Raw genomic sequence first — 26,753 nt, 5'->3', positions numbered from 1 at the left:
GGACCTTTCAACAGGACAATGATCCCAAGCATACCTCCAAGTTCACTAGAGCATGGTTGCAGATTAAAGGCTGGAACATTTTGAAGTGGCCATCGCAGTCACCAGACTTAAATCCGATTGAGAACCTCTGGTGGGACTAAAAGAAAGCAGTTGCAGCGCGCAAGCATAAGAATGTGACTGAACTGGAGGCTTTTGCCCATGAAGAATGGGCGAAGATACCCGTAGATCGCTGCAAGACACTTGTGTCAAGCTATGCTTCACGTTTAAAAGCTGTTATAACTGGAAAAGGATGTTGTACTAAGTACTAAGATTGAATGTCACTTGGGGGTTGAATAAAACTGATAATGATGTGAGCACAGAAAAGACATTTGTGGTTATTTCATTATAAATGTTATGTTATATTTGTCTGACTTACAAGTGCCTCCTTGATTTAATTGTAAAGAAGAAAACTGAAATGATCAAAATCAATGTCAAACTGGCCAAAACACTCAATTTCAGTGATTTTGAACACAACTGTAAATTACTGCACTTTTCTCCTTCATCCAGTCCGTTTCTGTATTGCGGACCGCATATGCAGATCTGCAATACACGGAATTCCGCATCACAGATGTGGACCCATTCAATTCAATGGGTCCGCAAATCCAGAGATGTGGAACGGTGCGGAATGGAAGCTCGGAACGGAACGCTGCGGAAGCACTACAGAGTGCTTCCATGGGGTTCCGTTCCGTACTTTCATTCCGCAAAACGATAGAACTTGCGCTATCTTTTTGCACAACGGAAGGATGCGGACCCATTTAAGTTGAATGGGTCTGGATCCGTCCCAGAGCCTGCACGAATGTTCTCCGTGTATTGGGGACCGCAAATTGCAGAAAAACCTCTAGTGGCCACTCATCATTATAAAAGCTTAATACTCTACGAGATGTGTGGATGTTTTTTTATGTGTGTTGTGGTGGAGGGCGTGATTGCCTACTAGGGGGCCCAAGTAAATTCTTGCCCAGGGTCCAATCAATATTAAAGAAGGCCCTGGCCACAGGACCATTTATGGTAGGGGAATACTGTAGAACTTGGTAAGATTGTAAGCTGGTATGCTGCACCGCAGGATAGCCCGTAACACACACCCATACAGTGGTTCTTATCTTTAGGGTAATAACAGGTAATGTGTGGCAGTTTAGGCTAGTTTCACACTAGCGTTCGGCTGTCCGCTCGTGAGCTCCGTTTGAAGGGGCTCACGAGCGGACCCGAACGCTTCCGTCCAGCCCTGATGCAGTCTGAATGGATGCGGATCCGCTCAGACTGCATCAGTCTGGTGGCGTTCAGCCTCCGCTCCGCTCAGCAGGCGGACACCTGAACGCTGCTTGCAGCGTTCGGGTGTCCGCCTGGCCGTGCGGAGGCGTGCGGATCCGTCCAGACTTACAATGTAAGTCAATGGGGACGGATCCGTTTGAAGATGCCACAATATGGCTCAATCTTCAAACGGATCCGTCCCCCATTGACTTTCAATGTAAAAGTCTGGACGGATCCGTCCGAGGCTAATTTCACACTTAGCTTTTTTTTGCCAATATAATGCAGATGGATCCGTTCTGAACGGAGCCACCGTCTGCATTAATATTATCGGATCCGTTCAGAACGGATCCGATCGAACGCTAGTGTGAAAGTAGCCTTAGTTGTACCTGCCAGTATGTAAATTACTGCACTTTCCTCCTTCATCCAGCACAAGGGTCTCAGCCTTCAGGCTGGGTGTATGTAAATTTATTGTATGTTCCCAGCATTTGTGCTTGTGTTTATTGCCACATTGAAGTAAAATTCTGTTTTGGCAAAAGCTGGTGGTGTAGTTGCTTTCTCGTTCGTGACTTCACTGTATCCTGGGGAGCCCACCCCGGTACACGGCTTACATCTTGGCATAGTCGGCAGGATACAGCGACCGTTATGGACGGGAATGCGAGTAGTTGTAGTTATGCAGCACGGGCGCTACAAGGGAGATGGCGTGCAGTTAAGGCTACTTTCACACTAGCGTTTTTACTCGATCCGCAGGGTTCAGCAAAAACGCTTCCGTTACTGATAATACAGCCATCTGCATCTGTTATGAACGGATCCGGATGTATTATCTTTAACATTGCGTAGACGGATCCGTCATGAACTCCACTGAAAGTCAATGGAGGACGGATCCGTTTTCTATTGTGGCAGATTGTGTTAGAGAAAATGGATCCGTCCCCATTGACTTACATTGTGTGCCATGCCGGATCCGTCTTGCTCCGCATCCCAGGATGGAGAGCAAACTACAACATGTTGCGGTTTGCTCTCCGGTATGGAAATGCAACTAAACGGAACGGAATGCATTTTGGAGCACTCCGTTCTGTTCAGTTCAGTCTCCATTGACAGTGAATGGGGAGAAAACTGAAGCATTTTTTTTCCGGTATTGAGCCCCTATGACGGATCTCAATACCGGAAACCTAAAATGCCAGTTAAGTAGCCTAAACTCTGAAGAAGACACACCACTTGCTCCACTGCCACAACTTCTTTAAATGTGATGTCCTGTCACCAGGCATGTCACTGCTGAGGGCCTTAGCCTACTTTCACACTGGCGTTTTGGCTTTCTGTTTGTGAGATCCGTTCAGGGCTCTCACTAGCGGTCCAAAACGGATCCGCTGAGAATGCATCAGTTTGTCTCTGTTCCGCCTCCATTGCGCTTTGACGAAACTGAGCCAAACGGATCCGTTCTGACACACAATGTAAGTCAATAGGGACGGATCCGTTTTCTATGACAATGGTGCTCAAGACAGATCCGCCTTGGCTATGTTAAAGATAATACAAACGGATCTGTTCTGAACGGATGCAGACGGTTGTATTATCTGAATGGATCCGTCTGTGCAGATCCATGACGGATCCGCACCAAACGTGAGTGTGGAAGTAGCCTTAGCAAGGACCTGTGCAGGAACGCCATGTAACTCTGAGGCTCAGCGGTCATGTGCCGTTCCTGATGCTTGGCCTCTGAGGTGATGTGGGTGTTGACTGGAATTTACACTTCTGTTCCAGAGTAGGGCAAAAGCGGTGGTGACAGGGCTAAGGTGCTGGACCTGAAACACTGTGAACATTTTTTATTTTTTACACTGTGCTGGCCACCTGGTAAATAATTTGTATTGTTAGACAACCCTTTTACCACCCAGAATCATGATAATGTCAGTCATGGCTCTACCGGTCACTTCATGTTTGCAAGCAGTAGTAGGAGAGGACGGGCACGCTTTGTAGCATTGTGTTATAGCAATAAAGTTAGAACAAAAAAGAAAAAAAAGAAAAAGAAAAGCAGCCCGCAGATCTTGATGGCACTGTGTGTGGAGCACAGAGCAGTGTGTGAGCTCGTGCGGAGCCTGCGGCAGGGGGACCGGACGGTGACACCGGAAGGGGACTGACGGCAGACAGAACATGACAGGGCTGCGGGCAGCAGGACAGTAGCGCGGCCGGCATGGACTTCCAGGCTGAGTTGCCCTTGGTGGGGCTGAGTGTGGCAGTCTTCTCCAGCCTGCTGAACGGCTCCACGTTTGTGCTGCAGAAGAAAGGCATCCTGAGAGCCCGCACCAGAGGTAAGGGAGGGCATCGTGCCTAGGAGGCTGCCCTACAGGCTGTTGGCAACCGCACAGTGATGCAGCACAGCCTGGCGCAGAGCCGGTCCGGGGCTCAGCCTCTGCAGTGCCACAGCAGGGAGCAGCAGACACTGTGCATCACAAGTCCCAGCATGCTGCCGCAAAGCGCAGGGAGATCATGAATGCAGTACAGCTGTGTGCTGACGACGCAGTTCTCCCATACGGTCCATGAACACAAATTGACACAGGCTATATATATATAATATATATATATATATATATAATTTCATTTTTATTTTTTTCTAGCAACCTACATTTTATTATGCATTTTATTTTTTGCATACAGTGTGTTTGCGCCTAAGGAAACCGTGACACTTTCTGCTGCAATTGTTTACTTCATACGCCGTGGAACCGCAAGACTTGGCATGAATGGAGCTAAGCCATGAGTGGACTGCCCACACACTACGCCTTTGGCGTCGTCCTGGCTTTTAACCACTTGCCTCAAATTTCATCTCTGCCTCCTGTTGAAAACATAAGGAGGCAGACGCCACTCGGCCGCAGGAATTTTGGTGCAGTGACAAAACCGCTTGTGTGTCCTGCATTTTATATTCCCTATAGGCCAGGCATGCTCAACCTGCAGCCCTCCGGCTGTTGCAAAACTACAACTCCCAGCATGCCTGAACTGCCTACAGCAGGGCACTGTGGGAGTTGTAGTTTTACAACAGCTGGAGGGCCGCAGGTTGAGCATGCCTGCTCTAGACCTTCAGCTAACATCTGGAGCTGGCTCATAAGATTATATAAGTACAGGACAATAGCCCCTCGGAGGATAAAAAAAAAGAAAAGGGTCCAGCTCGATTAAAATGTTACCTTTATTTTTCAGTGCAGGTAAAAGCCAGTTACAATCCAGTCTACATGTCCCCGCACACCCAAATTTGCACTGGCATTTTTTTAGGCTATAAAAACGGCATAATAACCACGCGCGTGTATTTTTTGTATGGTATTTCTTGCATATAGTCTTTCTTACCACTAGCGTTTTCTTCATGGCGTTTATCCCCGATAGAAAAGGAGATGTGAAATGGCTGAAAAAACACAGCCCTCCAGCATGGCGCATTTTTGAAAAGAAGCCAGAAAGATATAAAACGGGTCTTTAAAGGGGTTGTCCAGGTTCAGAGCTGAACCTGGACAGCCCTCCATTTTCACCCCGGCAGCCCCCCTGACATGAGCATCGGAGCAGTTCATGCTCCGATGCTCTCCTTTGCCCTGCGCTAAATCGCACAGGGCAAAGGCATTTTTCAGAGTTCCGGTGACGTACCGGGCTCTCCATGGGGCTAACAGGAACCCCGGTGACGTCACTGGCACTGATGGGCGGGATTTGGCTCTGCCCTAGCCAGTAAAACGGCTAGGGCAGAGCTAAAGCCTGCCCCTCAGAGCCGGTGACGTCACCGAACACACTGCTGGGCTAGAGTTGTTGCGATACCAAATTTTTGATTCGGTTTCAATACCATGAAAAAGTATTGCGATACTCGATACCATTCGATACCACGTGAAAAAAAATAAACCAAAAAAGCCACGTGCATTCCGCATGTTTAAAAATGGCGAATCGCGCAGTTTTTATTAATTTTTTTCTGTTCCAGCGTTCACCACCTAGATTTTTTTTAATATTTTAATAGCTTGGACTTTTCTGACGTGGCGATATGTAATATGTTTATTATTTATATATTTTATATATGTGAAATTGGGAAAAGGGGGTCATTTATACTTCATATTTTGGTGGGGGTTTTTTTCCTTTTTTTTTTACACTTTTTATTTAATAACTATTTCCCCCCTTAGGCTACTTTCACACTAGCGTTCGGGTGTCCGCTTGTGAGTTCCGTTTGAAGGGGCTCACAAGCGGCCCCGAACGCATCCGTCCAGCCCTAATGCATTCTGAGTGGATGCGGATCCGCTCAGAATGCATCAGTCTGGCAGCGTTCAGCCTCCGCTCCGCTCAGTGAGCGGACACCTGAACGCTCCTTGCAGCGTTCGGGTGTCCGCCTGGCCATGCGGAGGCAAGCAGATCCGTCCAGACTTACAATGTTTACAATGGAAGTCAATGGGGACGGATCCGTTTGAAGATGACACAATATGGCTCAATCTTCAAACGGATCCGTCCCCCATTGACTTTCAATGTAAAAGTCTGGACGGATCCGTTCAGGCTACTTTCACAGTTAGAATTTTTTTTACAATATAATGCAGACGGATCCGTTCTGAACGGATCCACCGTCTGCATTATATGAGCGGATCCGTCTCAGACGGATCCGTTCTGAACGCAAGTGTGAAAGTAGCCTTAGGGGCGAGAACCTGGGATCTTTCATCCCTTGTCCTATTCAGCTCTATCAGGGTAAATAGGACTTCACACTGTCCCTGCTGCTCTGTGCCTTGTGCACACAGCATCAGGGATGTTACCATGGCAACCAGGGCTTCTGTAGCGTCCTGGCTGCCATGGTAACTGATCGGAGCCCCAGGCTTACACAGCTGGGGCTCCGATCAGAAGCTGCCACTGCACCACCAATGAGGGGGAGGGGAGAGGTCCCTGTGGCCACTGCCACCAATGATTTTAATACTGGGGGGTTGAGAGGGGCCGGCGCACTGTGCCACCAATGATTTTAATGGGATGGGGGGTTGAGGGGCACACTGAACCACCAATGATAAATTACCCCTTTATACAGGAGGCGGGTACTGGCAGATCAGCAGTTAACCCCTTAGGTGCCGCACCTGAGGGGTTAACTGCCTCTGATCGCAGCTCCCTGTCAGGGGCAGGGTGCCGGCAATGCGATTCTGCTGCCGGCACCCGCCTCCTGTATTGTGTTAAAGACTGACTTTCACTATCAGGCCACACAGAGCGGCGCCCAGCGATGTCTCAGCACTCACCATTAGTCCTGGGCGCCGCTCCGTTCGCCTGCAGTGCTCCATTACTGTCTCCTCTCCTGCTCGACATGCTGCTGATTACTATCGGAGCGATGGGAGGAGACATCAGCTTCACTAGTGGGCGTTCCTTCTTCCTGGCTGTAGCGCTGTCCAATCGCAGCGCAGGGAGAAGGAACGCCCACTAGTGAAGCTGATGTCTCCTCCCATCGCTCCGATAGTAATGAGCAGCATGTGGAGCAGGAGAGGAGACAGTAATGGGGCACTGCGGGCGAACGGAGCGGCGCCCAGGACTAATGGTGAGTGCTGGGGCATCGCTGGGCGCTGCTCTGTGGGAAATGGGAATAGTCCTATTTGGTAGCGCAGAGCGCCCGCCCCTCCTCCGCCCCTCTATCCTCATTGGTGGCGCGGTGCGCCCGCCCCTCCCCCCCCCCCCTCTCTTCTCATTGGTGGCAGCAGCAGCACAGGGGGAGGGAGGACAGCTTCCTTCTCCCTGTGCTGCTGAGAGAACATGAGCGCGCCGATAGCAGCGCGCTCATGTTCAGCGATACTAGGCTGCGCAGAAGCGCAGCCCAGTATCGAAAAAACGGAAATCCCGGTATCGTATCGATACCGGGACAAAAGTATCGATTGGGTATCGAAATTTCGATACCCGCAACAACCCTATGCTGGGCGGAAGTTACCGCCCAGCAGTGTGTTATTGAAAACACAAGAGCCTGTGCCCTGCGCGATCTAGCGCAGGGCACTGGAGCGCATCGGAGCATGAGATGCTCCGATGCTAGGCTCAGGGGGGCTGCCGGGGTGAAAATAAGGGTATGTCCGGGTTCAGCTCTGAACCCGGACAACCCCTTTAACCACTTCCCATCTGGGCCATTTGCCCCCTTCCTGACCAGGCCTAATTTTGCAAAACTGACATATCTCACTTTATGTGGTAATAACTTTGGAACGCCTTTATTTATCCAAGTCATTCAGAGATTGTTTTCTCGTGACACATTGTACTTCATGATCGTCATAAATTTGAGTCAAAATATTTCACCTTTATTTATGAAAACATCCCAAATTTACCCAAAAATGTGAAAAATTCGCAATTTTCTAAATTTCAATTTCTCTGCTTTTAAAACAGAAAGTGATACCTCATAAAATATTTATTATTTAACATTCCCCATATGTCTACTTTATGTTGGCATCATTTTGGAAATGTCATTTTATTTTTTTAGGACGTTAGAAGGTTTAGAAGTTTAGAAGAAATTCTTCAAATTTTTAAGAAAATTGCCAAAACCCACTTTATAAGGACCAGTTCAGGTCTGAAGTCACTTTGTGGGGCCTACATAGTGGATACCCCCATAAATGACCCCATTGTAGAAACTACACCCCTCAAGTTACTCAAAACTGATTTTACAAACTTTGTTAACCCTTTATGCGTTCCACAAGAATTAAAGGAAAATGGAGATCAAATTTTTAAATTTCACTTTTTGGGCAGATTTTCCATTTTAATCCAATTTTTTCTTTAACACATCGATGGTTAACAGCCAAACAAAACTCAATATTTATTACCCAGATTCTGCGGTTTACAGAAACACCCCACATGTGGTCGTAAACTGCTGTATGGGCACACGGCAGGGCGCAGAAGAAAAGGAACTCCACATGGTTTTTAGATGCCATGTCCCATTTGAAGCCCCCTGATGCACCCTTACAGTAGAAACTCCCAAGAAGTGACCCCATTTTGGAAATTAGGGGATAAGGTGCCAGTTTTATTAGTACTATTTTTGGGTACATATGATTTTTTTGATCATTCATTATAACACTTTATGGGGCAAGGTGACCAAAAAATTGGTTGTTTTAGCACAGTTTCAATTTATTTATTTTTACAGCGTTCACCTGAGGGGTTCAGTCCAAGTGACATTTTTATAGAGCAGATTGTTACGGACGTGGCGATACCTAATATGTATACTTTTTCTCATTTATTAAAGTTTTACACAATAATCGCATTTTTGAAACAAAAAAATTATGTTTTAATGTGTCCATGTTCTGATAGCTATAGTTTTTTTATTTTTTGAGAGATTTTCTTATGTAGGGGCTCATTTTTTGCGGGATGAGGTGACGGTTTTATTGGTACCATTTTATGGGACATACGCGTTTTTGATCACTTGGTGTTGCACCTTTTGTGATGCAAGGTGACAAAAATTGCTTGTTTTGACACAGTTTTTATTTTTTATTTTTTACGGTGTTCATCTGAGGGGTTAACTCATGTGATATTTTTATAGAGCTGGTTTTTACGGACGCGGCAATACCTAATATGTATACTTTTTTTTTATTTGTTTCACTTTAACACAATAATAGCATTTTTGAAACCAAAAAATGATGTTTTAGTGTCTCCATGTTCTAAGAGCTATAGTTTTTTTTATTTTTTGAGAGATTTTCTTATGTAGGGGCTCATTTTTTGCGGGATGAGGTGATGGTTTTATTGGTACCATTTTGTGGGACATACGCATTTTTGATCACTTGGTGTTGCACCTTTTGTGATGCAAGGTGACAAAAATTGCTTGTTTTGACACCGTTTTTTGGGGGGGTTTTTTACGGTGTTCACCCGAGGGGTTAGCTCATGTGATATTTTTATAGAGCTGGTTTTTACGGACGTGGCAATACCAAATATGTCTATTTTATTTTATCTTTTCTATTTTTAATATTTTTTTTTATTCCTTACTTGGGGACCTTTTTTTTTTTCACATGTGAAACTTTTTTTTATTTTATTTTTTTCAACCCTTTATTTTTATTTATTTTTACACTTTCCGTCCCCCATAAGGTCATACAAGACCTCTGGGGGACATTTGCTTCACTTTTTCTTCTTTTTTTCACTGTTGATTTCTCCTGTAACTGGGGCTGACATAGTAGCCCCAGTTACAGAAGAAATGCACCCCCCAGAGAGGCTGTACAGCATGATTCTGCGCTGTACAGCCTCAGAGCAGGGCTGATCGAGGTCTCTGAGAGACCTCACACAGCTCCTGCACGCTCCGGTCCCGGCGGTCACATGACCGCCGGGCCGGAACAGGAAGCGCACAGCGCTTCCTGCTCTGCAATCTAGAAGGCAGGGACACTTGGGCACTGTCCCTGCCTTATCTCCGGGTTGCCCTGTTGTCACTGACAGCGGGCAACCCGATCAGCAGCTGCACGATTAGCGTGCAGCTGCTATTTCTGAAAGGACGTTTTAAAACGTGCTTTCAGAAATAGAGGTCCACCCATAGGACGTTTATATCCTATGGGCGGACTTAAAGCGGTTAAAGATGGTGCTTGCTCCAGCGCCATAGTTGCCGGTTGAGTACTGTGACACCTAGCAGACACCCTGGGATTATGTCTGTGATCAGCAATAATGCAGATTGCAGATATTTAACCCCTCAGATGCTGTGACTTACCCTCCGGTAACAGCTTCTCCCAGCTCAGATTGGAGAAGCTGTCACCCTGTAGTGATAGGCGAGAGCCTGCATGAGGCTCCGATGCCTGTCACTGGTATATTCCAATACAGGCCTGGAAGTGGCAGCTCTGCATTGGAATATACTGAATGCTGTATTCTATAATGGATAAAATACCATTGCAGAATACTAATGATTGCTTGTTATAGGCACCTAGGGTGACTTAAAAAAAAAGTGAATCTTTTTTTTTTTTAATATAAAAATTCAAATCACCAACCTTTCCCCAAAATTAAAATAAACTGTTAAAAAAATAACATCATAGGCATCTCCGCATCCGAAAATGTCTGGACTATTAAAATCTAAAATAATTAATCTCACATGGTAAATGGCGTAACGGCAAAAAAAATCTAAATGCGCATTTTTTTTTCACTATTAAAATAAGGCCTCTTTCACACTACCGTTTATTTTTTCTGTTTTGCGGAGCCGTTTTTTGTGTTCCGTATACGGTCAATATAAATTCATTTATTTCAATTCATAAAAAAAAAAACTGAATGTACTCCGTATGTATTGTGTTTACTTATCTCCGTTCCGTGCAATGATAGAACATGTCCTATATTTGGCCGCAATTCACGTTCTGTGACTCTCTATTAAAGTCAGTGGGTCCGCAAAAAAACCGAATGCATATGGAAATGCATCCGTTTGTCTTCCGTATCCGTTCCGTTTTTTGCAGAACCATCTATTGAAAATTTTATGCCCAGCCCAATTTTTTCTATGTAATTACTGTATACTATACTGTATACGCCATACAGAAAAATGGAATGGAAAAACGGAACCGAAATGGAACAACGGATCAGTGAAAAACAGACCGCAAAACACTGAAATAGCCATACAGTAGTGTGAAAGAGGCCTAAGAAAAACAATGTAAGGCCTCCTGCACACGACCGTATAGCTTTTTCAGTGTTTTGTGGTCCGTTTTTCACGGATCCGATGTTCCGTTTTTTGTTTCCATTCCGTTTTTCCGTTCTGTTTTTCTGTATGGCATATACAGTAATTGCATAGATAAAATTGGGCTGGGCATAACATTTTCAATAGATGGTTCCGCAAAAAAAAAACGGAAAGGAAACGGAAGACATACGGATGCATTTACGTATGTGTTCCTTTTTTTGCGGACCCATTGACTTGAATGGAGCCACGGAACGTGATTTGCGGGCAATAATAGGACATGTTCTATCTTTTTAAACAGAACGGAAATACGGAAACGGAATGCATACAGAGTACATAAATTTTTTTTTTTTTGCGGAACCATTGAAATGAATAGTTCCGTATACGGACCGTATACGGAATGCAAAAAACGGCCAGTAAACGGGGAAAAAAAACTGTTGTGTGCAGGGGGCCTTAATGTGATATCGTTGCAATTGCACTGACCCAAAGAATGAAGGGCAGAGGTCAATTTTACCACATAGTGAACACCGTAGAGGCAAAACCCATAAAACGGTTGCAGAATTGCGTTTATTTTTTCCAATTCCACTACATTTGGAATTTTTTCCAACTTCCCATTACATCATATACAATATTAAATGGTGGCATTAGAAAGTATAAAAAAAAAAAACAAGCCTTCTGTGAACAAAAAATAAAAAGGTTAAAGGTAATGTGTGATCAGAAAATGACCTAGTGTTTAAATCCCGTTTTTATGTTAAACACATTTTTTAAGAATTTTTGATACTTTTAATTTTCCATGCCACAATCTATATTTAAGACTACTTTCACACTGGCGTTTTGGCTTTCCGTTTTGGCTTTCCGTTCAGGGCTCTCACAAGCGGTCCAAAATGGATCAGTTCAGCCCTAATGCATTCTGAATGGATAAGGATCCGCTCAGAATGCATCAGTTCCGTCTCTATTGCGCTCTGGAGGCGGACACCAAAACGCTGCTTGCAATGAAACTGAGCCAAACGGATCCGTTCTGACACACAATGTAAGTCAATGGGGACTTTTCACTGACACAATCTGGCACAATAGAAAACGGATCTGTCCTCCCTTTCAACGGTGTTCAAGACGGCTCCGTCTTGGCTTTGTTAAAGATAATACAAACGGATCCGTTCTGAACGGATGCAGACGGTTGTATTAGCTGAACGGATCGTTTTTTTTGCCTAAATAAAAGCACTCGCAGCTATGTGGAATGTATATTGCGGACGTGCTAGCGGCGATCTTTCAGCACATGTCCACAGCTCTATGGGCAAAATCCAGGTAACAGAATCCTTTTAAGCTGTTGGCTGTATGGGATAAATATTTTAGTACGGGCATTATCGGACACAGAAATGCCCATGGTGTTTAATTTTTTTTTATTCTAGGGAAAGGGGGTGATGTAGATTTTAATATATTTTTTACTTTTTACACATTTGACCATGGCATCTGAGGAGTTAACATTAGCCCCAGACCTCTGCTGTGTGAATCAGCAGAAACCCGTCTACATATACAGTGGAAGTCTGGAAAGGGTTAAACACTTTCTAATTGCTGTTAGTACCAGCTCAGGCAAGATGGCAGCCCCCATAATCATGTTCAGAAAATAGAATTAAAAAAGTGTAATCAGTAAATAAGAACAGATTAGAAAAAAGCATATGTGTTGCTATCTGGTTTTAACTGGCAGAAAAAACATTGGGTGCCCACTCCGCTTCACACAGCAGACACTTGTGGCTAATGTCTGCGATTGGCTATAACACCCATCTGATGCCGTGGTCAGTTGTGACCATGGCGTCTGAGGCGACTTTCTTCTGGAGTGCTGCCCTCTGCTTTTTCTGCACTCTGCTAAAGCCTCAAATGCTATGGATTTTACCAGGGGGCACACCAGAGGTGACGAGTCAAACACCTTCAGAGGTCCTAGTCCTAAAATACATGTTGGCTATTTGGTCTAAAAACACTTCCAGACCCAGGTATGCCAACCAGGCTTGAGAAGAGCAGCGATGCTTCAGCCAGAACAGCGCCCAGTGCAGCCAAATGGAAATCTGTACTCCCGTGCACAGCAGTGTACAAGAGAATGGATTCTAAAGGGCAATAGTCACCTAAGAAAAGTAACAGAATAATGTGCATTGAAAAATCACGTCTATCACATTTAGAAGAGGTTTTAATAAAAGTGTTTTTATCAGTTTTTTTAAAAAAAATATATATAAAATGTTCTTCCTTATTGTAGGTGTTTCTTACCTTACAGACCTGGTATGGTGGATAGGCACCATCACAAGTAAGTGACTATTGCTTACATTCTTTATTAAGTTATGCAATTTCAAAAAGGGGGAGAAAATGTACTTAATGGAATAAAATCTGTGAAAGAGATACTAAAACATGTTCTTTTTGTAACATTTTAATTTTGTATAGTAAAGCAGCTGGACATATGTTCCATAACTAGATTTTTACTTTCTTGCAGTGGCTTTGGGGCAGATTGGAAACTTCCTGGCATATACTGCTGCTCCAGCTGTGCTGGTAACTCCATTGGGTGCTCTGGGCATTCCTTTTGGGTAAGTCCATAACATTGTGGGGCATGATATAGCATCCCAGTCTGCAGAGAGGAGACAGGAGATTCTGCTCCCTAACTCTCTCTCTCTCACTTATAATCAAGCAGAAGCACCATATAGGGCTTTAAATGAGTTTTTCAGAGACAGCACACCAATGTAGTTTGCAATTCAATCTTTATTTTACCAGTGGTATATTCTCAAGTTATTTCATGACATTTATTGCTGTTTGCAACGTTTCGGGCCCATTCGGTGCCCTTTGTCAAGCTATAAATGCAAGAAATAAACACAAGACGATATTAAAAACAAAAGGAAGACAATTCATATCTTCATAATTCAGAATTAATATACACACATATATACGTATACACAAACGTACACACACGTATACATATCTATATACACATACATCTCAATTCACTTGAACCATATTGTGTCATTACTCTTTAATAGATGGGAATTTCATTCATGGTATAATCGTTCATAATTCATATCCTTCAAGGACCATAGTTCATATTTCAGTACTGGGTTACTAGCATGATAAAACAAACTGTATGTGAATTGCCCGCATACATCAATTCATAAAGAAGAGTTGCGGGGGAGGGGGTAAATTCCCTGCACGTATGTGCATCAGAATCAAAAACCAGCATGATTCAAGCGAAATTCATGAGAACAGTTCATAATTCATAACAAAATTCATGAGAAATCACAGTTCATAATTCATAAAGATAAGACATGATTGAACAACAGCACGTGATACATGATTCGACGGCAACCTGGTTGAGGCACAATTTAGATAGTACATGATTCGGGTAGGATATATCAAGTTAGGGTAGAATATATACAATATATGCAAAGAGAGGCTCCATGGGAGGCAATAATAGTGGCTGATTAGATTAATAATTGAACACATGATGACAATATCAGATAGCAGGTTGTGTCCTTACACATTATTCCTATGAGCATTTCAATAGGGGAGAGAGGGGCGGGCATACATGATCCAATAAGGTGCAATGCAATGTGGGACAGCAGAGACATGTGGCACAAGCGAAAGCCGTAAGAACACCAGCTATGTGTGTCATCTATCTGCAGCGCAGGGTAAGTAAGAGTGGGGCTGGCGTACTCTGTGGCAGAGTTACATACCTGATTGACCGGTCCTCATGTTTCCACGGCGTGCGGTAGCTACAGTGCACGCCGTGGTGTGTTTTATTCAGAGGTCCCGGCGGATATCCGGCCATTGCCGGCACATGAGGGGCGGGTCCAAGGTAGTGAGGCCGGCCCCAGGGAGGAGGAGTGAAGAGGCTTCAGGTTCGGAGGTGCCTGGCGCATGCGCAATGTTGCCCTGTGTGCGCTGCGCCATTTTGGTTATTGGCACTAGAATGGGAGAGATCCCGGCGGATATCCGGCAATTGCCGGCACATGAGGGGCGGGTCCAAGGTAGTGAGACCGGCCCCAGGGAGGAGGAGTGAAGAGGCTCGGAGGTGCCTGGCGCATGCGCAATGTTGCCCTGTGCGCGCTGCGCCATTTTGGTTACTGGCACTAGAATGGGAGAGGGCATAGCATATTTGCAGCGCTGCCATAGGGTTCCTTATTATGATTTAGGATAAAAAGGATTGGATCCACTAATGGATTATGATTTCACATAGGTGTATGTGGTGATCCTAAAACAATCATTAAGGTACACGATTTTCTGTGGTGCCACAGGTCTCTGTGTATCGAACATGTACATTTTTATTTCAATCTATAACTACAGGCATACTATACCCAGAGTGAGTGATGTATAAGTAAGGACTAAGGAGGTCTAAAGTAGACGTTCTATATGGGCCCCAAGGGGATTTGTGGTGAGTGATGATCCTATTAAAAAGAAAAAGGCACATGGGTTAATCATTCAAGCAAATAACTTGGTTTACGCATATTTATAATCCTTATTTAAGCCTCCAGAGCCTAATGTCCCCAGACGGCGGATCCATTGCATCTCCTTCAAGTGCAGCATTTCATCACGATTCCCCCCTCTCCTGGGAGTCGGGACCCAATCTATAACCTGGAAACGTAGTTGACTGGGCGTATGCTTGTGTTCCTGGAAATGATGTACTAAGGGGGCATCTTTTTTGTTAGTACGGATATTGGATTTATGTTGACTGATTCTGTCTTTTATTTTTTGAGTGGTCTCGCCCACATATCCCAGGCCACAAGGGCATTTAATCAAATAAATGACATAGGTTGTCATGCATGAAAAGTGGCCCTTGATGTAGTACTTTTTACCTGACGAGGGATGGGTAAAGGAGTTTCCTTTTGTGACATTGCCACACTGCGCACATCCCAAACAAGGGTAGGTGCCCAGGTTGGGGGATCCCGTGATGGTGCGTTGTGCATCCATTTTTGCGGACCCAAAATCGGATCTCACTAGTTGGTCACGAATTATTGGTGGGCGTTTGTAGGACATCAGGGGTTTGGAATGGAAAATGCTGGGAATACTCCTTTGTAGGATCTGCCAGTGTTTGTATATGATTTTTTTAATGGAGGTACTCCAAGTGGAGTAGGTTGTTACACAAGGAATTCTACCATCCTGTTTTGTACCAATTCTAGTTTTAGATCTTAGTAGATCTTCTCTTTTTACATCATTAATTCGTTCTGCGTGACCCTTCAGTATTTGTGCTGGGAAGCCACGAGCTGCGAACTTCTGGTTCATTTCTGTGAGTCTTTTGTCCGCCATTATGGGGTTGGAAACAATTCTTTTTACCCTCATTAATTGTGAGAGTGAATTAATTAAACCGGGTGGGTGGTAGCTTTCATATAGTAAAAGGGAATTTCTGTCTGTGGGTTTTGTGAACAGATCGTAATGTAGGTGACTATCTTCTACCTGAAGGAGGACGTCTAGGAACGGGATTCCAGTTTGGCTGGTCTCAAGGGAGAGGGCAATGGATCCCACCGCTGCGTTCAGGTCCCCATGGAAAATCTGTAGATCTTCTAGTGATCCCTGCCACAAACAAAAGATGTCATCAATATAACGTAACCAAATCTTAACACATTTGTCGAATAGTGGATGGGTGTAAACAAATTGTTCCTCAAAAGCATTCATATAAATGACCGCGAATGTCGGTGCCACATTGCATCCCATAGCGGTCCCTGTTATCTGTAGAAAAAAGTCATCTTCAAACAGAAAATAATTATTTTTCAAAACAAAATTCAATAGGTCCTGAATGAACCGGTTTTCCCTAGGTGAATATTCCTGGTGTTGTACCAGGACCTCCATGACCGTCCGAATGCCATCTTCCGTGGGGATGTTTGTATATAAACTGGAGACATCCATGGTAACCAGAGTAAAGTCAGTTCCGTGGATATCTAGGCCTTTAGTCTTATTAATGAAGTCTGTGGTGTCCAGAATAAAGGATTTCCCTAATTGGGCATAAGGGCGTAACAGTTTATCTAAAAGGATGGCCGCTGGTTGAAAAACAGAGTCGCACCCTGATACTATGGGACGGCCAGGGTTTTTTTTGAGATTTTTGTGGATCTTAGGTAAGATGTAAAATACAGGGGTTCTCGGGTGTTCAAGCACAAGGAATTTGGCTAGTTTGTCTGAAATAATTTTTTCTTCCTTTGCTTGTGATATTAGATTACTTAGAATTGTTTTTATTTCGATTATTGGATCATAGTTGATCCGTCGGTAGGTCTTTCTATCATCGAGTTGTCTAAGAATCTCTCCCCTATAATCCTCTCTGTTTAAGATTACTATTCCTGAGCCCTTGTCTGCCGGTTTAATAATTATTTCCTTATTCTGTCTAAGGTTGTTAAGTGCCTTTTGTTCAGACTTACTCAGGTTGTGCCTCACCTTTATGGATGCTCCCTTTTTCTCCAGTTCCAATAGGTCGGTTTTGACGAAAGAGATATAGGTCTCCACTGCGTCGTGAACATGTGGTGGTTCAAAGGTGCTCTTTGGTTTGCATTGCTGAGTTCTTGAGTGAAAGATGGTCGGAGTTGATGTAGGATCTGTGGTCGCCCATGTTGGGTTGTCCAATTTGATGTGCGCTTTCAGCCGAAGTAAACGGTAGAATTTCGCCATTTCTTGGTCCAAAGTAAAAGGATTGGTATGGTTGGTACTAGCGAATCCAAGTCCTTTATTCAAGACTAGATTAGTGATTGGATCCAATGTGGTATTGGATAGGTTTACCACCAAATTAGGTGGGTCCTCAGTCAAAGGTCCTCTGTACTCGTCTATCTGCTCCTGTTGCTGGATCTGGTTTGTATTGGATCCCGTCTGTATGAGTTGGGATTGGGGGTGTCTCTTCCGGTGTTTCCTCCCAGACCTCCTCGGCGTCTTCCTCTGCGTGGTCGGGTATCCTCCAAAAAATCCGTGTCACTGGCGTTGGAGGATCCGGAGGCTCTAGATCGTCCCCGTTGGTACGTTGTTGAGTTTCTTTGGGGGGTTCTGTAGACGTAACCGGACTCGTAATCTTGACTATCTCTCAAGAATTTAGTGCGTTTTCTGTCCTCCAAGTTTCTTTTGAAGAAGTTAATCTTCTGGGTCAGATTGGTTCTGATATTGGTGCTTTCTTCTGGTTCTATATTATTGAATAGGGAGGTTTCTAATGCAGTGATTTCTTCTTTCGTCTTTTTGATTTCTCGGTCGGCTCGTTCCAAAATCAGTAAGATGATATCGAAGGACGCCTTATTTAGGATTTTTTCGAAGTTGTGACAGAATTCTGGATCCTCTGCGAATAATGTAGGACGTAGGTTGCACCTTAATCCTCTCGGGATGCGTCTGGTTCTGTAATATTCTGCCAAAGTGACAGCGTGGAGTTCCAATGCGGTCACTTTTTTAAGTGATTTCTCAAGAGTTGAGACTGATGCGTTAGGCCCTGAGCTGTTCAGGAATTCATTCTCATCATTCTCATCATAGAGAAGTCCTGAGCAGTATATATGTGAATAAAGCACTTGGGGTGAAATATAACATGTACTGTGAGCTGCTGAATCATGCCTGCTCACTGCTCTTTCCTTCTCTATAGACTTCTATGGGAGTATGTAATCTGCTTCTTCAGTGAGCAGGAATCATGTCTTGGTCTCTCAACATGGATTGATCACAGAATTCTGAGATAATGTTAGTTTAGGAAAGGGGAGCTGATAGCTGGAGATCTTCAATAAGATATATTACAAAGTTTCTTATATTCACCTGTATTATTAATTTATGCAAACTTGTGTGAAGTGACCTTTCAAATATATGCTTTCTTGACATTTTAAAGGAAATTGAGAACAATGCAGCTTGTAGTATCCTTGTTTAGCCATTCTCCTCTGTGGAAAGCTCACAGCATAACTCATGCACAATGATGCACACTTGTGTTAGAACAGCATATGGCAGTGATTGCTAACCTCCGGCATTTCAGCTGTGGTAAAACTACGACTCCCAGCATGCTTCATTTATTTCTATGGAGTTTAGCCGAGCAAGTGCGCATCTTGGGAGTCGTAGTTTTCCCACAGCTGGATGGCCAGAGTTTAGCCATCACAGGCATATGGTATTCAAAACTTAGGCTACTTTCACACTAGCTGCAGCTTTCTCCGGTAGGCTGTTCCGGCGGGGGAACAGCCTGCCGGATCTGTGCTGCCGCTAGTGCACCGTTCTGCCTGAAGTCTGCTTCGGCCCCATTGACTATAATAGGGGCGGGCTGACCGCAGCACGGCAAACCTGCTGAGAGGCTGCCGGAATAAAACTACAACATGTTATAGTCAATGGGGCCGAAGCGGACTTCCGGTGGCACTCGTGCACTAGTGGCAGCACGGATCCGGCAGGCTGTTCACCCGCCGGAACAGCCTGCCGGAGAAGGCTGCCGCTAGTGTAAAAGTAGCTTTATTGTGAACGACACTCGGGACCCCTGCCGATCAGCTGTTTGAGAAGGCAGCGGCGCTGGCAGTAGTTCTGTTCACTTGAATGGAGCTTAGCCCCCGCCCAGGCCATTGATACTAGTCGTGATGTCACTGGGCCTGCGGTAAACAGCGAGAAGGCCGCAGCACTACAGTCGGCGCCGCTGCCTTCTCAAACATCTGATCGGCAGGGGTCCCGTTTGCCGGCCCCCCACTGATCAGATGCTGATGATAGATCATCAGTTTAAAAAAGCTGCAGAACCCCTTTAAAGATAAATAATGTATGTACTAATTTGTTTATTCATCTTGTGTCACGTTCGAAGGTCCGTTTTGGCCTCATATGTGCTGAAAGAAAAACTTAACTTCTTGGGCAAACTGGGATGTCTGCTGTGCTGTGTGGGCTCCATTATCCTTATTATCCACTCGCCTAAGTCCGAAAGCATAACAACTCGAGCTGAGTTTGAAGAAAAGCTCTCAAACCCAGGTACAGTTGCCTTTCTGGAAGTGTCATGGGCTGGTTAGTTTAGCCAGGAAACAATAAAAATTGATGTATGTTATATTTCGATTATTCACAGATCCTACTGCATCGTTTCCGTATATATTTATAAATTCAGATTTTTTTATTAAAGAGTTTGTCTCATCACTGAGAACCTCTTGAAATGCTGATCGCCATGGGTCCAAGTCTTGAGAACTACTAGTTAAGTTAAATTCAGCTAGCGATGTTTTTCCTGACTGCTGCAGTGGAAATGTAGTACTACATGGCAGCCATTCAGATCTTTCAGGACCTGCATCCATTCCCGGGGTGGATAAAAGTCTATGATATATATATATATTTTTTTTAATCAGATTTTTTTTTATTTAAATCGGATTTTTTATTTTATTTAAATCAGATTTTTTTTTTTTTATATCAAATGCTTTTTGAGGAAAATATATTACCATCCAAAGGTTATTCCATCATTAAATGAAGATTCGTTTTTTAATTATGTAGAATAAGGCTGTACGTGGACTCCCATATTGTTGAATGGGTTAGACAGTGGCTGAGGGACAGACAACAGAGGGTTGTAGTCAATGGAGTATATTCAGACCAAGGTCTTGTTACCAGTGGGGTACCTCAGGGATCTGTTCTGGGACCCATATTGTTTAATATCTTTATTAGCAAAATTGCAGAAGGCCTCAATGGTAAGGTTTGTCTTTTTGCTGATGACACAAAGATTTGTAACAGGGCTGATGTTCCTGGAGGGATACACCAAATGGAAAAGGATTTAGGAAAACTAGAGGAATGGTCAGAAATCTGGCAACTAAAATGTAATGTTGATAAGTGCAAGATAATGCACCTGGTGTGTAAAAACCCAGGAGCAGAATATAAAATCAGTGATACAGTCCTAACCTCAGTATCCGAGGAAAGGGATTTAGGGGTCATTATTTCAGAAGACTTAAAGGTAGGCAGACAATGTCATAGAGCAGCAGGAAATGCTAGCAGAATGCTTGGGTGTATAGGGAGAGGAATTACCAGTAGAAAGAGGTAGGTGCTCATGCCGCTCTACAGAGCACTAGTGAGACCTCATTTGGAGTATTGTGCTCAGTACTGGAGACCATATCTCCAGAAGGATATTGATTCTTTGGAGAGAGTTCAGAGAAGAGCTACTAAACTGGTACATGGATTGCAGGATAAAACTTACCAGGAAAGATTAAAGGACCTTAACATGTATAGCTTGGAAGAAAGACGAGACAGAGGGGATATGATAGAAACTTTTAAATACATAAAGGGAATAAACAAGGTAAAGGAGGAGAGAATATTTAAAAGAAGAAAAACTGCTACAAGAGGACATAGTTTTAAATTAGAGGGGCAAAGGTTTAAAAGTAATATCAGGAAGTATTACTTTACTGAGAGAGTAGTGGATGCATGGAATAGCCTTCCTGCAGAAGTGGTAGCTGCAAATACAGTGAAGGAGTTTAAGCATGCATGGGATAGGCATAAGGCCATCCTTCATATAAGATGGGGCCAGGGGCTATCCATAGTATTCAGTATATTGGGCAGACTAGAAGGGCCAAATGACATTATTATGTCAAATCTGCTGACAGTAACTCCGAAAGGTTGTGTAAATGGAGCTGAAAAGAAAACTTTATCCCTCTCCCCTGACTGCATGTGAACGAGTCTCCAAAAATTCCATCAGCGGCCGCTTGGTGTCTGGCTTCCTTAGCTTTCAGTTGGAGGCAGCATTGCGGTTTGAGGCCTGGCGGCTTAAAGCTGAGACCACGACAAAAAGAGACTGCCATGTCAGTGGGCCCTTACAGTAAAAATTCCTTCATATTTTTCATGTAGTTGGTGCTGACAGGTAAAACAATAGCTGTCCAAATTGTGGAGGAATGGGTGGAAATATAATAATAAATATAAATAAAGTACAAATATCTCTGTTATATTTATTACTCATTTATTTCAATATTTAAGTTTATTTATGCACTTCATGACTGTTTTGTTTTGGGGCTCAGAATATTATTTTTTTTTGACTGTGACATTTAAATGAAAGTTAACCTGTATCTTTATAAATTCCTGTCACAGGACATATTAGTACTTGCACACATCAGACTTTATAGGGGATGGCCCACAAATATTTATAAATGTGTGATTGCTGGGGGTCCAACCACTAGGATCCCCACAAAACAAGGGTCCCAAAGTCCCCTGTTTGAATAGAGCACTGGGCATGTATGCGGCCAATTCTAAGGGATTACCAAGTACATTGGCTAACTCCAGCAGTCCAATAGAAGTGAATGGAGTGGTTGGTAGAATCTATGTCTTGTGGTCACTGGGCGTCCCAGTGGTATAACCTCCAGCAATTGTATATGTGGATGGGTGATAAATGTTGTTTATGGACCAACTCTATTAAATCTGTAAGAAATGTCACTGACAGCCCAATTGTTGGTGCGGCCCCGTGTCGTACTTATAGGCCTGAGTATGATGCATGGTCAGCTTTTATTACACTGTTAAAGGTGCACTACCATCACATTTTATCAATTTATTAACAGCCTGTTTTTTAATATTCTATATATAAAAAAAAGTTGGTAATTTTTTGAAGTCACTCTTTTTGCTATGGCGCTTTAAAGAGTCACTGAGTTTTCAAGACATATCAAAAGTTTTGAACGTTGGGGGGCTGAGTGCTGAGACCCCCACAATCCCTAGAACGAGGAGAGAGACGCACTTTTGCATATCATGCTGTCTCTCCTCGCTGCAGCAGATGGGCCCAATAGGAGTCTGTAGCCTGTCTCAATTGTGTCTTCTGCAGTGAGGAACGTCTTCTTTCTTCTTGTTCTAGGGATTGCTAGGGGTCTCAGCAGTCAGAGCGCCACCGATTAAAACTTTTGATATGTCTCTATGACATTGCAAAAGTTTTTGGAAAACCTATTGACCCTTTAACTTCCTCTTTGCTTGGACTTTTAGCACAGCAAACAGCCTTCCCATTCAGAGAGGGAAGAGGAATGAGTAACTAAAGTACAAATCACACTGCAAAGGGCACTTTCACATCAGTGCTTATTATTTCCGTTCTTCTGCTCCATTATAGGAGCAGAAGAACGAAAATAACGGAAATGCTGGATTCGGGACACATAACTGACAGGATCGGAGCCAAACAGATCTCATTGGCTATATTGGGATCCGTTAGGTTTCCATTTGGGAGAATATTTTTTTTAGCAGACAAAGTCCTGCATGCAGGACTTTTCTCTCTGCTGTTTTGATGGAAGCCCTGAACGTGGATGTGAACAAGCCCTAAGTGTGATGCTCTTCTGTGGGCATCTTCATCTGTGCCTATCCAGAGAATAATAGAGCTGGCATACTGCCATGCCAATTCTACATCTACTGCTGTACTAACAGATAGCATTTTGCCCTCACAGCAGCAGTAAACTGATAGGTAATACATTATCTGTACAGGAGTTTTATCTCTCTGCTGACTGTTACAGAAGGAAAGTATTTTGCTATTTCATTTTCAAGGGTCCAGTACTGCCGAATGAAAACACAACGCAGCCAAAAATTCTAAAAAAATGTTTTCTATGAATATTGTGTTTTAAAAAATACCCCTTTCTGTCTTTCAGTATTCCTGAGCTACTTGTGTTTTGTACTTCTGATCTTGACGGTGCTGATATTCTGGCTTGCTCCAGTGTATGGGAAGAAGAATATCATGGTTTACATAGGTGTGTGCTCTCTGTTAGGAACATTTACCATCCCCTGCACCAAAGGCATTGGATTTTTTGCTCAAGATGTTTTTACCAACCATCCAAGCAGATCAAGCTCAACTTACCTTTTCCTTTGCCTCGTGGCAGTCCTGGGATGTAGCATTCTCATCCAGTTTCGATATATTAACAAAGCTCTAGAAGACTATGACTCGTGTATATTTAGTGCTATTTATTATGTTACCTTCACAACAATAGTGCTGGTCGCAACTGCAATCCTCTTTCAAGAATGGACCAAAGTAGGAGCTGTAGATTCCTTGGCCATGTTGTGTGGGTTCACCACGGTGTCTACCGGAGTTATTTTAATTCAGATGTTTAAAGAGTTTAACATCAGCTTCTGGGAACTAAGCAAGACACCGGAGAAGAAGGAGTGAAAAGACCACTCTTAAAAATGACCAATGGCTATTCCATGTCAAATTGGGTAAAGCTTGTGCTAACATATATATATTTTCATTTTCAAAAATATTCTTCTTTTTTTTATGGCAATGCACAAAATATTATTTTTATGCAAGGGTAACGATAACTCAGTACATTTATACTGCTGGAGAATAGAAACCTACAACTAGGACATGACCATGCACTGTGGCTATCATGTATGACTTTATTATAAGGCATAATTGCTTAGATAGTGTGGAGGTGTACTCAATTACTTTTAATCTGATCCCACATCCCCTGAGCAGATTAAAGTCTAACTCCCAGGTGTAGGAGCAGTGATAAAAGCCATTTTTGTAATGTACGTTAGTAATTAATATTCTTTATTCCTTCTCTGTCAGAGGGGTTCCATTAGTGCCTACTTTTGTATTATCCATTGACTGCTATTGACTTTTTGATAGTGTTTGTTACTGTTTACTACAAGGAGATACCAGTGGTTCTTCATACTTGTGAAGAAGATTCTGATCCATCTGACCCAAAGGGAAACCTTGTCTGATGAGACTGAATGGGCCCCAGCACAGCTGTCTCGTACCACAGCTGAGGTTACTTCTACAGACGAGTCAGTGGGTCCTACTGGTCGCATCTTTTGACCACAGTGCTCATCAGTCATTATACGTAATTAATAAACTTCTAATACACAAAAACTAAGGAAAACCTTTTGCATAGAGGGAATTTGTTCATTTGCATTTAAGACTGATTATATTATGTGTCCAATAATAGCCAGGATAGGGGATTGAAATTCAGGCAGCCGAGTGAGAGATTGTGCCTGGCACGCGATGGAGAGTCTCGGAGGTTGTATGTCTATGCACAGAACCAGTGAGGCGTAAGGATTTGTGTTTGTGTGTGTGTGTGTGGGGGGGGGGGGGTTATAATCGGCCTAGCATCAATTCTGGGAACTTGGTTGGGGGCTCTCCAAAGGAATAGAGATGGCCAGTTCGCAGTGTTCGCCCGCGAACACATGCGATCTGCCATCTTAATTGACAAGTACCTGTGCCTGTGCGCGAGCCGGTCTGAAATGAAATGCGGTCTCCGGGACCAGGCAGTTCCGAGAACAGCCTCCAGGGGCTTACCTGTGCCTCGCCGGACTTGTCAGTTAAGATGGCAGATCACATGCGTTCGCGGGCGAACACTGCGAACTGGCCATCACTGCAAAGGAAAACTTTGTTTATACTACTGAAGGTCCGTCCCTGTTCTGGGTGGAATTATTTCAGGGGAAATATATGTTGCTTATACGGATTTGTGCTCTGGACTTGTGGACCTTTATCGCGTAATTGATCCAGTGAGTCAGGTAATCTTATTGTTATATTAATCAGGAAGATTTGAGAAAAGTCTTAGTGGCAAACATTTTTATATATTTTTTTTTCATTCCAGTTATAAATGTATAATGCAGAAAAATGCAATTTATTGGGAAGCATGACTTATTGACATGGAATAGCCATTGTAGATGGATGCGTCATTATTGTGGTGGAGGGAACTGCTGTTGTCAAATGCTCTCAGGTATAACATTTAAGGCCACTCAGTATTCATTATGACACTTGACAACTGTTTACTGCTATGTGTTATTTATTCACTAGTAATAGAAGATGTATTAATATTAGAAAACTGAAAGTGGAACAGAACTGTATTGGGGACACTGCTCCTCTGACTTTTGTACAGTTAGCGTCTGTATGACTGACAAGTATTGTCTGTATTACTGTAGTGTAGGAATACACATTTATCATGGGGTCTGTGTGTACACAGCTATGCTACACAGTCTGCAAGAGCATCTTGACATTAAACATTCGTTATCCAGTTTAGGAGCGATTTACGACAAAGACTATAACTGAACTGAGTATTCCAACTTTATACCCCACTCATTATGAAATGTTTAATATTACTTTTTATTTCTCGCCGATTGACCGTAGGGGAAGCAATACTTTTGTAGCGGATGACTTGCAGAAATTCACGCACAGAATATCACTTGTATTTTAAAGTAAATGTGTCATCAGAAAATGATCTATTGTTTAAGGGTACTTTTCACACTAGCGTTTTTCTTTTCCGGCATAGAGTTTCGTCCTAGGGGCTCGATGCCGGAAAAGAACTGATCAGTTTTATCCCCATGCATTCTGAACGGAGAGCAATCCATTCAGGATGTCTTCAGTTCAGTCTTTTTGACTGTTCAGGACGGAGATAATACCGCAGCATGCTACGGTTTTATCTCCGGCCAAAAATGGAACACTTTTCCTGAATGTTTTTTCATAGGAATGTATTAGTGCTGGATCCGGCATTCAAAATACCAGAATGCCGGATCCGTCCTTCCTGTCTGCGCATGCACAGACTGAAAAAAAAAAAATGTAAGAAAAATAAATGTCGGATCCGTTTTTCCGGATGACACCGGAAAGACTGATCCGGCATTTCAATGTATTTGTAAGACAGATCAGGGTCCTGATCAGTCTTACAAAGGCCATCAGTTGGCATACATTTGACGGACCCGGAAGGCAGTTCTAGCGACGGAACTGCTTGCCGGATCACTCTGCCGCAAGTGTGAAAGTAGCCTTAATCAAGTTTTTATGTTAAACGTATTGTTTAAAAAAAAATTATGACAATTTCCATGTTACTATCTCAATTTTTTTATTTATTTATCTTAAAATCCTGTACTTTTTGCACTAGCCACTAACCCTAATTTTAGGTCCTACTTCTTGGTCTTTACAGATCACTTTTTAGCAGTCATCTCATTATCATCACAGGCAGTATTACAAGGATTACAAACACATTTACAATGGGTGAGAGTCAAAATGTATGATTTCTGCATAGGTCGCAGAACATACCTAGAAAACCCTTTATAGAAGTCAATGAGGTCCTTTCCATTCTGTTTTATC

The 26,753-nt window shown here is 43.3% G+C and overlaps 1 protein-coding gene across 2 annotated transcripts; it reads left to right on the top strand.

Moving 5' to 3' along the window:
* The first annotated feature begins 3,315 nt into the window (after positions 1–3,315).
* Positions 3,316–25,993, top strand: NIPA1 (NIPA magnesium transporter 1). Of its 2 annotated transcripts, XM_044285302.1 has the most exons (5): positions 3,316–3,578; positions 13,074–13,121; positions 13,305–13,395; positions 19,566–19,726; positions 23,326–25,993. In XM_044285302.1, exons 1-5 carry the CDS (start codon positions 3,461–3,463, stop codon positions 23,835–23,837), a joined length of 930 nt encoding a protein of 309 aa, XP_044141237.1. In that variant the 5' UTR covers positions 3,316–3,460; the 3' UTR covers positions 23,838–25,993. The 2 variants fall into 2 exon arrangements, with proteins under 2 accessions (XP_044141237.1, XP_044141238.1); XM_044285303.1 differs by lacking the exon at positions 13,074–13,121.
* The last annotated feature ends 760 nt before the right edge of the window (positions 25,994–26,753 follow it).

The sequence above is a fragment of the Bufo gargarizans genome, chromosome 3 (assembly GCF_014858855.1).
Source record: "Bufo gargarizans isolate SCDJY-AF-19 chromosome 3, ASM1485885v1, whole genome shotgun sequence".
Lineage (NCBI taxonomy): Eukaryota > Metazoa > Chordata > Amphibia > Anura > Bufonidae > Bufo > Bufo gargarizans.
Note: the sequence above shows the minus strand (reverse complement) of the source record. Positions and strands in the feature narration are given on the sequence as shown.

Excerpts from the sequence above, each read along its gene's own strand:
- NIPA1 (XM_044285302.1), top strand. The coding sequence starts at position 3,461 with ATGGACTTCCAGGCTGAGTTGCCCTTGGTGGGGCTGAGTGTGGCAGTC. Across the intron at positions 3,579-13,073 it reads CCTGAGAGCCCGCACCAGAG|GTGTTTCTTACCTTACAGAC; the intron begins GTAAGGGAGGGC and ends TCCTTATTGTAG. Across the intron at positions 13,396-19,565 it reads GCTCTGGGCATTCCTTTTGG|GTCCGTTTTGGCCTCATATG; the intron begins GTAAGTCCATAA and ends TCACGTTCGAAG.